Source organism: Diaphorina citri, unplaced genomic scaffold (genome assembly GCF_000475195.1).
Source record: "Diaphorina citri unplaced genomic scaffold, Diaci psyllid genome assembly version 1.1 scaffold141, whole genome shotgun sequence".
NCBI classification, from domain to species: domain Eukaryota; kingdom Metazoa; phylum Arthropoda; class Insecta; order Hemiptera; family Psyllidae; genus Diaphorina; species Diaphorina citri.
Genome location: NW_007377578.1, coordinates 168965 through 180762, shown reverse-complemented (window position 1 = coordinate 180762; position 11798 = coordinate 168965). Strand labels below are relative to the sequence as shown.

Below are 11798 nucleotides of genomic sequence, written 5' to 3'. Positions count from 1 at the left end.
CATAGGTATTCTTTTTCTTTTGATAGGTAGTTTATTCATCTAGGTATTTAAAAAATCTCGTACCTATGTAGATGAAAAGAATTTGGAAAAAAAACACGTGATAATTCAAAACTTACCGCGCATTTTGAATTATTCAAGGGTGTGGTGAAAGTAGAAGAGTCAAAAATCTTCTCGAAAAATATTTTCATTTTTGTTCATTTCTTCTGCGCATGCGTGAACTTGACTTCAGTAGAAGACGCCATCTCGAAATTCTGCCGGTTACGCGTTGATGGTCTGTTCGATTGGTTGTATGCGTCGCGAGAAATTATTTTAAAATATTTCGTTGTTTTTTAAAATAATTATTTCAGTGATATAAGTGTTTTTGAGCTGTGTTTTAATTGTTAAATTTATTGTAAAATCCTTTTATTTTTTAAATTTTTAATTGACAAACATCACAATGACCAACGAGGACACTAAAGTAGTGGACGAAACAAAAGAAGTAAAGGAGGAAGCCGTTATAAATGACACAAACAAATCCGAATCAAAGGAAAAAGAAGCTGAAAAGAAGGAAGAATCTGCAGCCCCAGCCGTCACAGAACCTGCCCCACCTAAGGTGACGGCCCACAAAGTAAATTTCGAAAAGGATGTGATCTATTTGTACCAATTTTCACGTACCCCAGTCATTCCTTCCATATCACCCTACTGCTTGAAAGTTGAAACCTGGCTGCGACTTGCTGGATTGAAATACGAGGTAAGATAAAGCTTCCCACTCAACATTTTTGTCCCTAGCATGTTTCAACCGAATAGATTTCTGTGTGTGGTGGTAGGTTTAGTATGACATTTTCAACTCATACCCATTTGTTATCAAGACAAGGAAGTACCATGCACAGCATAGGCATAGATGAATGGTCACCAGTCATTCCTTCCATATCACCCTACTGCTTGAAAGTTGAAACCTGGCTGCGACTTGCTGGATTGAAATACGAGGTAAGATAAAGCTTAGCTTCCCACTCAACATTTTTGTCCCTAGCATGTTTCAACCGAATAGATTTCTGTGTGTGGTGGTAGGTTTAGTATTAGTATGACATTTTCAACTCATACCCATTTGTTATCAAGACAAGGAAGTACCATGCACAGCATAGATGAATGGTCACAACTCACAAGATTCAAGATTGGATAGGTTAGGCTATCAATTCTCAGACAGAGATAATGGCATAACACAGCATATCACATACATAGTTAACAATATGAGTAACAGATTAACACTTCCTATAGTTCCTGTTAACTGTTGCATTGGAGGTGGTGTTTATTCCAGGAAGGATTTTATTGACGTTGTTTGTGATGCTGAATGGGCAGGGCATGTCGTTCGAGGCAGGGACGGGAAATGAGCTAACAGATTAACACTTCCTATAGTTCCTGTTAACTGTTGCATTGGAGGTGGTGTTTATTCCAGGAAGGATTTTATTGACGTTGTTTGTTGTTTGTGATGCTGAATGGGCAGGGCATGTCGTTCGAGGCAGGGACGGGAAATGAGCTTGGTTTATAGGTTCGATTCTCCAATTACCCAAGACAGTTTGGCGGGCTTAGGAAGCGCCATTAGGAAAGGTCGATGCGCTCTGGACATATTTTGGTGGTAAAAAAAAGAAAAAAAAAATCTAGTAAAATAACTGCTACATTAGGCGCTTGTGGTCTGTGTCGTAGCATGCCCATCCCGTAGGATGCTTTTTTTTTCAAGCTTAGGACGGGAACCGGGTTGAACATAAATAAGTAACTCAATGGAAAGTACTTTCAGTCCTACAGTGGACAAATTAAGTAGTTGCCCAGGATGACAATGACAGGTCATAGAATTATTGTTTGGACACGGGTCATCATTTTCTCTTACCAAGATTATCTGTACATTTAATCTCTTGGTAACCTACAGTGGACAAATTAAGTAGTTGCCCAGGATGACAATGACAGGTCATAGAATTATTGTTTGGACACGGGTCATCATTTTCTCTAAGCAGGATTATCTGTACCTACATTTAATCTTTTGGTAACAACAACTAACTGAACAAATTGAAGGGAAAGCAGAAGCTCATCTTATCTTAATCTGCCATTTTTCTCCAAGAAAGCTTATTATTAAATCTTTACTTTTCTTCAATAAGCTTATTATTAAATCAACGCTGATTAGTGTCATCATTGTTGATTGTTTAAGTATCCATTAGAGATGGCAGCAAGAGCTAAGCATCTATGATGAGGGATTTATTTACCGATATCAACAGAGCATTAAGGAAGGACCTATTGGAAGTAGGTACCTACTTACTGATAATGAAGTACCGGTTAGTGCAGTTGCTTGAGGTATTAGATTCCAAAGAAAGATCTCTTGCATAAACTGAAGATTCTGAAGAATGAAAGAAGAGAGTTCTTTTCGTTTTACGCGCTCTGTGTGATTCTGTCTGGGGATGATAAGAAAGAATAACGTGTTGAAGATTGCGCGCTAATATTAATGTTTCATTGTAAGGTTATTGTTAACCTCAGTGAACATGAAGAAGGGAACAACAGTGACAGATGTTATTGAATACATTGTCAGTATTGTCGTCCTTTTGTGACGCCAGAATCTATGAAAACACGAGATAAAACCAGGATCTTGGAGACTCGTAAACTGCGAACAGAAAGTCGTAAAATTCCTTTTTGTAGGACTATATGTTTATGGACCTTTGTACTTACCTGTGTAAGAATCTACCTACGTTTTCCTGACTTCCCTCTTCAAAAAATCTGGTGTGAACATCACACGACTTTCTATTACATTTGCAGAATACGTAGGTGTTTGAAAATGCCATCACTATCTGTCAACTCATAAGGTTGCTGTCTTACCAAGAAGATTGCTAGATGACTGTGGACTAGTGGAGAGTAAAATTAAATTCTGTTTTCATTGGTTATAAGCAACTCATAAGGTTGCTGTCTTACCAAGAAGATTGCTAGATGACTGTGGACTAGTGGAGAGTAAAATTAAATCCTGTTTTCATTGGTTATAAGTACTCAGTGGATATTGGGATTAGCCTTGCTCAAGAGTGAAAGATAATATTGAATTTATGTATGCTAGATATTGGGTATCTGAGCTGTAGATGGAGTAGCGTGTGGCCATATTCAATAGTTTGACTACAGGATGGCCGGAATCCTGTTTGCAGATTAACTGTAGACTTCCTCTGGTCTGGTGCAGTTCCTGTTACCCTATATTCGCAAACAGGTAGTATGTACTCTAGTAATAGGGCTACGCAAAATAGGAGGTAGTACTCTAGTAATAGGATTATTAGGTCCTTAAGAAGAGGTGTAGTTCTGTATTTACACTGAACATTCATGTTCCAAAGAAGAATTTCAAGGAATTTACAAGTAATCTCTGACCAATTGTTATAATTTGTTCTACACTGAGCAATTATTTTTTCTCCCACAAAACCAATAGGTAAGTAAGTAATTGCACAAAATCAAAGAGAAATACTGCAAGTACTTAACTAGTTCATTAGCAATTTACTTACTCAATACTTTCCATGTCAGTAGTAAACAGCATAGGGTCATTAACATGTTGAGAATCTAAGGATCTCATGAAACCCATCTGTTGTACAAATTGTGTCTCTCCACTTGGGGATTTCATATTTCCTAGAAATTTTGCTTATGTGAGTAGAGGAAATATAAAGAGTTGAGTATAATTATCAAGGAGTGGGAGGACCATAAAATATTTCAAATGAGTGAATGAAGGACTCAGTTCTTTTTTATTTCTCAAAGAAGTGAACAAAGTGCTAACATAAGTAAATGTTAGCATTCATTCAGTATTAAGTAAGCAAGTACCTACCTACATATCATATCTAGTATGCACATGTATTCCTTGTAATGTTTTTATATTATTTTTAATTACCCAAATTTGTTTTCATTTGTGTAACATTTTTTATTACCTTCCAAAAATTGTTTGAATTGGTGTAATAAAAATGTTATCATATGGATTAGATATTTGGCAGAGGAAACTTGATGGGTGTAATTATAATTTATAACGCTTCAGTAGATTTATTGGAGCCATATCTCAACACTGAGCAGATCCAATTGAAATTTTGTGCAATGTACCCACAGAATATTGATTAGATGATTAGGTACATAGGCAGGGCACTCAGCTCTTCTATTTAGTGTTTAGTGGATCATGCAATATTTTTATGGTCTCTTGCAACTGGTTTTCCTTTACCTACTAGTTTCTAACTGTTATAGAGAGTAAAAAGTAACAAAGACCTAGGTAGGTAAGTATGTAATTACTACAGATAAGATGTCAGAGGGTCAAGGTATCCCTACTGTATTCACATTCTTGTATTCACATGTATTCCTTGTAATGTTTTTATATTATTTTTAATTACCCAAATTTGTTTTCATTTGTGTAACATTTTTTATTACCTTCCGAAAATTGTTTGAATTGGTGTAATAAAAATGTTATCATATGGATTAGATATTTGGCAGAGGAAACTTGATGAGGTGTAATTATAACGCTTCAGTAGATTTATTGGAGCCATATCTCGACACTGAGCAGATCCAATTGAAATTTTGTGCAATGTATCCACAGAATATTGATTAGATGATTAGGTACCTACATAGGCAGGGCACTCAGCTCTTCTTTTAGTGGATCATGCAATATTTTTATGGTTAAAAAGTAACAAAGACCTAGGTAGGTAAGTATGTAGGTACATACTTACTACAGATAAGATGTCAGAGGGTCAAGGTATCCCTACTGTATTCACATTCTTGTGTTATCATGTTATCAATGTACTTGTTCAATGAAGAGCTTAATGAATGGAAATAAGCTTGTTAATCACTTCATTAAATTTGTTTGATCAGTTGTTTATATGTTTGTTCTGGCACTTGAAATTTTGATGTTGTATACCTAGGTACTTATTTAGGAAGTGTCAGTGCTATTGGTAGGTAAATGCTTGACATTAGAGTGTTGTCTAATTGTCTGCCTGATGGCAATAAAGTCATTAGCCCAATCCCGAGATAACTCCGGTAGGTACTCAAGTACTCTATGATGATTTCACTTGAAGCATGTTGTCTGGGTCGTGTTCAGTACCCCCGTGTGTTTTTTGTTAGAATCATCAGGATTTACTGTTTGGATACCACGCTTATTATTTTGGTTCTTCTTCATTTCGAATATTAACATCCAGTTCAGTGGTTGTTTTGGAAAACAATGTCCTCAGGTTTTTCTTCTACCTTCATATCCTTTTGTTCTTTCAGGACTTTGTCTCTGCACTCTCCCTTGTATTTTGTAGGTATTGTGGCCTTTAAGAGCTTGTATTTTGTGTCCTTTCTCAAATTTATTGGGAGTCTAGGTATTTTCCTGTCCTGTTAAAAAATGACCCCTAAGTTTCGTCAGACAAGTCCAAGGTGCCATACACCAGCGTCAAAATCAATTGTGAGGACCGAAGAGCGTTTTGTGAGCGACTGAGGGTGAAGGGTTCGATCTCAGAACGCCCGGTTTTCTCCTATCTTTTCGATTTTGGAACGATAAGATCTCCGTTACAGACGTTACAGTTCCCTCAAAAAAACCCATCAACAGTCCAATCTTCGGTCCCTTAGGCATCTCGGCCTTGAAGTGAGCGACTGAGGGTGAAGGGGGCTACTCATCTCGCTACTCACAAGTACATTGAGAACGGAGTTGATTCGATTAATTACATTAATCACATCCGGTGTGAGTGATATGCTACTGAAACATTTAGCTGTGTCTCCTTGTAATCTTTCTATAGTTGAGGATTTTATATTCATCTCAAGAATATGCGAGAGTAGCGAGAGACTGTTTGATTGAGAACTATGCAACTATGAGAAGTTAGTCTACAGGGGAACATAATGTAGTTGGGTGGAAGAGGTTACCGAGAACCCTGTTTTGAACACTTAAATGCCTACTTACTACTTACGCCAGCGACTCATTGTCAGGTAGACCTGACAGGTACACCTGTCAATACCTGATGAGCACACACACTATATCATAATAGGTACGAAGTAAGAACGTTTATATCGAATTATGAAAATAGAAAATATTATGTACGTTAGGATAGGTATAGGTAGTATTATTTTGTAATTTGTACCAATGAGTTCTTATCTAAATCCAAATCAATATAAATCTGATGAGTGCTCAGATTTTTGGCGCCTCCCACATAAACAAATTAACATTCTTACCATTACCTACATAATATTTAAAGCAGTCGATATACTTACTACCTAGATCTAATACAACAACCAATATATTAGTATCGTACCTACACATGCCAATACCATTACCTACCTAGACATATTTTTATTTATTTATTTGATTACACGCTAAGCATCACGGCCGTGTGTGTTACCTAGACATACCTAATCATCAGCAACATTTCATTCTGAAATTTCATAATAGAAAGTCAAAATATTTCCGAAAATAACATCGATAAATTCCGATCAGTTTATTAACACCATAATGAACACAAGCATGGTTTCATTGATAACGCACGAGTAGGTACCTTTACCATTTACCTACTATAGGTACCTAAGTACCTTGCTCTTTGCACTCTAAATAGTCTATTGGGGTTGGGGCTTAAAGTAGGTAGGTACCTATTTACCTAGATTCTGATGATTACCTATCTACTGAGGTGCATACTTACACTTTTAATACCTATACCTATTCCAGGTAGGTATGGTACCTAACCTTTCTGTGAAGATGGATGGACGGACGTACCGTCTCGGGCTTAGGAAACCTGTTCAAATTTCAGCGAGCGGTATTTAAAAAATCTCGTACCTATGTACTCACCCTCTCTCTCTCTCTCTCTCTCTCACTCTCCCCCTCCCTCCCTCCCTCCCTCCCTCCCCTTCTCTTTATCTTTTCTTGGTGTGAAGTCAAGTAGGTAGTTACTTTTAATTATACCGGATAAACTGATAATTCTGATAAGACATGAGTAAGATATAATCTATCCCTCCCTCTTTTCTCCTCCTCTCTCCCTCCTTCCCTGTTACTAGCTTTTATTTTAATACCTACAAAGGAGGTTGGTCCATGCTTAACTATGTTTGTAGCTGCATAGTTAAACAATTATTTTATTATTCCCTCTTAAAATGAATGATATTCATAAAGTGTGAGACTGTTTATTGATGATAAGAGTGCATTGGAAATAAATCGTTGATAACTAACTGATAGTGATAATAACAACAACATAATAGTCTTATATTTTATGTTTTTTAAACCTAAAAACTCGAAACTAGACGGATAGGTGTTTGCCAATTTACTCTGGCTTTCTGCAAATATGTGTACGCTTGATGTAAATAAGCCATGTAGACGCACAGCCTATCTAATCAATGTGGTAAACTCATCTCACCAGGCTAATTAAGCAGTAATTACAGAACGGTAAAAAATGGCAATTTCTGTGGCGGCAAAAACGTAGACATGGTTTACGAGACAACAGATGTATGTCAGTCCTGAACAGAATAACTAACATTATGGGCAATCTTGAACACTTACCCCAGCGACTCACTGTCAGGTAGACTTGACAGGTACACCTGTCAGGTCTATAACCTAATACCTGATGAGCACACACACTATCATAATACGAAGTAAGAACGTTTATATCGAATGGAGGAGTTGCAAATGGGTAAAAATTATAAATAAATGGTCGATTCCTACGTAAAAAGTTATGAAAAATCCAAATCTGAGCTCAAAACTCCGAAAAAGTAACTTTAAAAGGTCGAAAATTCAATTTCTAATTGCCGTTCTGATGAAAAAGTTCAAAGAGTTGTGACGTCAGATTTCACGATTTACTGGTTATTTTTTTAAATCGATTTATCTCGGTATCTAGAAGTCGTAGAAGAAAAAGAAAAATTCCGTTGGTCCTCATTTTTCCTGCTCTATGACTTTGAAACATCACCCAAGTAAGCGCAACTGTTCCATTCTTTGTGGTAAAGCAGAGAGCTTCTCCACAACTTTTGTGGGTATCACAGCATGACTACGTGCCTCCTTTATTTAATAATTCTCATTTACTCGGGTCATCATTTTATACTGGTACCTAATGTCGCCACTGGTCGCTACTCGATTGAAGTAGCTACTCAATTGTCCTCACGAGTCTGAGTGAACCCCGAACTCCAATCATAGAACCGAAAAAAACTTCGACCCCGCCGGGAATCGAACCCGGGACCTCCGGAGTGCAAACCTAGTGTGATATTCATTCGGCCACGGAGGCTACTTTTTTTTATCATTTAAATAATTAGGTTTTAGGTACAACTGACTAAGTTCCTTGCTCTGAACCAGAACCAAAATGAGCATTATTATGAAGGAAATAAGGAAGGATGGAATTTTTAATTGTGTTAAGCATACTGAAAAGCTTGTCACAAATATCTTTCCCCGATTATTACACCTAGATAAATTTTATGACTTGACTCGGACTCGAACCACCAACCTCCAGATCCAAAGTCCAACGCGTTAACAACTGCACCACTGAGGTTGGTAACTCTCTGTTATTGTAAACAAAAAGACAAACTCTGATTCTCTATTTTCCCGTCAGGTGGCGCCCACTGAGGTAGGTAACTCTCTGTTATTATAAACAAAAAGACAAACCCTGATTCTCTATTTTCCCGTCAGGTGGCGCCCACTGAGGTAGGTAACTCTCTGTTATTATAAACAAAAAGACAAACCCTGATTCTCTATTTTCCCGTCAGGTGGCGCCCACTGAGGTAGGTAACTCTCTGTTATTATAAACAAAAAGACAAACCCTGATTCTCTATTTTCCCGTCAGGTGGCGCCCACTGAGACATTAACTCTCTGTTATTATAAACAAAAAGACAAACCCTGATTCTCTATTTTCCCGTCAGGTGGCGCCCACTGAGACATTAACTCTCTGTTATTATAAACAAAAACCCTGATTCTCTATTTTCCCGTCAGGTGGCGCCCACTGAGACATTAACTCTCTGTTATTATAAACAAAAACCCTGATTCTCTATTTTCCCGTCAGGTGGCGCCCACTGAGACATTAACTCTCTGTTATTATAAACAAAAACCCTGATTCTCTATTTTCCCGTCAGGTGGCGCCCACTGAGACATTAACTCTCTGTTATTATAAACAAAAACCCTGATTCTCTATTTTCCCGTCAGGTGGCGCCCACTGAGACATTAACTCTCTGTTATTATAAACAAAAACCCTGATTCTCTATTTTCCCGTCAGGTGGCGCCCACTGAGACATTAACTCTCTGTTATTATAAACAAAAACCCTGATTCTCTATTTTCCCGTCAGGTGGCGCCCACTGAGACATTAACTCTCTGTTATTATAAACAAAAACCCTGATTCTCTATTTTCCCGTCAGGTGGCGCCCACTGAGACATTAACTCTCTGTTATTATAAACAAAAACCCTGATTCTCTATTTTCCCGTCAGGTGGCGCCCACTGAGACATTAACTCTCTGTTATTATAAACAAAAACCCTGATTCTCTATTTTCCCGTCAGGTGGCGCCCACTGAGACATTAACTCTCTGTTATTATAAACAAAAACCCTGATTCTCTATTTTCCCGTCAGGTGGCGCCCACTGAGACATTAACTCTCTGTTATTATAAACAAAAACCCTGATTCTCTATTTTCCCGTCAGGTGGCGCCCACTGAGACATTAACTCTCTGTTATTATAAACAAAAACCCTGATTCTCTATTTTCCCGTCAGGTGGCGCCCACTGAGACATTAACTCTCTGTTATTATAAACAAAAACCCTGATTCTCTATTTTCCCGTCAGGTGGCGCCCACTGAGACATTAACTCTCTGTTATTATAAACAAAAACCCTGATTCGGTGTTTTTTGAAATGTTTCAAAACCCCAGTTTTCCTTTGTTTTTTTTTTTTTTTTTTTTAATCATATTACTTCACTCAGGTAGGTAGATAAGCACATACCTACTTAGTGCACATGTACTTCTTTAGGAAAGCTCTATTGGTCTTGTGTAGAGTTAGGTCAGGGATTAGGTAGTAATGTTAACCTAAGTTAGAATAATAGAAAGTAAAAATAAATAGGGACGTCCCTACTTATCCACTCTTTGCCTGTCACACAAATGTCACAAATACCCTTGATAAGTTTAGTTCAGCTGGGGGCTCCTATTGCATGTTACAGTCAGATGTTACCTTTTAGAATGCTCAGAGACAGCCCTGGACAGTCTCCAAGCATTCTTAGAGGTAACGTGTGATAGTAACGTAATATATTATTAGAGACCTGTGGATTAGTGGTCAAAAGTTACCCTGGGTCTATTTTGCCATCACTATCTGTCAACTCATAAGGTTGCTGTCTTACCAAGAAGATTGCTAGATGACTGTGGACTAGTGGAGAGTAAAATTAAATCCTGTTTTCATTGGTTGTAAGTACCTATGTACAACCTGTGTTTACACTGAACATTCATGTTCCAAAGAAGAATTTCAAGGAATTTACAAGTAATCTCTGACCAATTGTTATAATTTGTTCTACGCTGAGCAATTATTTTTTCTCCCACAAAACCAATAGGTAAGTAAGTAATTGCACAAAATCACTGACCAATTGTTATAATTTGTTCTACACTGAGCAATTATTTTTTCTCCCACAAAACCAATAGGTAAGTAAGTAATTGCACAAAATCAGAGAGAAATACTGCAAGTACTTAACTAGTTCATTAGCAATTTACTTACTCAATACTTTCCATGTCAGCAGTAAACAGCATAGGGTCATTAACATGTTGAGAATCTAAGGATCTCATGAAACCCATCTGTTGTACAAATTGTGTCTCTCCACTTGGGTATTTCATATTTCCTAGAAATTTTGCTTATGTGAGTAGAGGAACTATAAAGAGTTGGGTATAATTATCAAGGAGTGGGAGGACCATAAAATATTTCAAATGAGTGAATGAAGGACTCAGTTCTTTTTTATTTCTCAAAGAAGTGAACAAAGTGCTAACATAAGTAAATGTTAGCATTCATTCAGTATTAAGTAAGCAGTACCTACATATCATATCTAGTATTTGATTGTTTAAGTATCCATTAGAGATGGCAGCAAGAGCTAAGCATCTATGATGAGGGATTTATTTACCGATATCAACAGAGCATTAAGTTAAGGAAGGACCTATTGGAAGTAGGTACCTACTGATAATGAAGTACCGGTTAGTGCAGTTGCTTGAGGTATTAGATTCCAAAAGAAAGATCTCTTGCACAAACTGAAGATTCTGAAGAATGAAAGAAGAGTGTTCTTTTCGTTTTACGCGCTCTGTGTGATTCTGTCTGGGGATGATAAGAAAGAATAACGTGATGAAGATTGCGCGCTAATATTAATGTTTCATTGTAAGGTTATTGTTATCCTCAGTGAACATGAAGAAGGGAACAACAGGGACAGATGTTATTGAATACATTGTCAGTATTGTCGTCTTTTTGTGACGCAGAATCTATGAAAACACGAGATAAAACCAGGATCTTGGACACTCGTAAACTGTGAGCAGAAAGTCGTAAAATTCCCTTTCGTAGGACTATTATGTTTATGGACCTTTGTACTTTTCCTGATTTCCCTCTTCAAAGAATAAGCATAGGTCTTAGACAATGTATATAAATATGGATTTGATTTTTCTGATCCGATTTTAATGTCTCTTGGTCTGCTATGTTCTTTGTATTCAGTGCGTAAATGTGTGCACAAGAGTATGAATAAGAAGGGGGGGGGGGTTTGGAATTTTCTTTCCTATTTCACGCCCCATTTCCAGAAGCGCCTGAGAAGCCCATTAGAGGCGCGCCGGTCAGTCCAAGCCGACGCAGCTATGCAATACGCTGTTCACTCGTAGACATAAAGAAGGCTATTTGACGTAAACC

General features: G+C 37.5%; 1 protein-coding gene across 1 annotated transcript in view; it reads left to right on the top strand.

Annotated features, from left to right (window-relative positions):
• Window positions 1-226: 226 nt before the first annotated feature.
• Window positions 227-11798, top strand: part of LOC108254655 (failed axon connections) — a gene marked incomplete at its 3' end in the record, with an annotated part of 50696 nt that continues 39124 nt past the window's right edge. Inside the window, 1 exon segment of the mRNA XM_026820371.1 lies at window positions 227-730. Within this exon segment, the coding sequence (XP_026676172.1) occupies window positions 437-730 (294 nt within the window).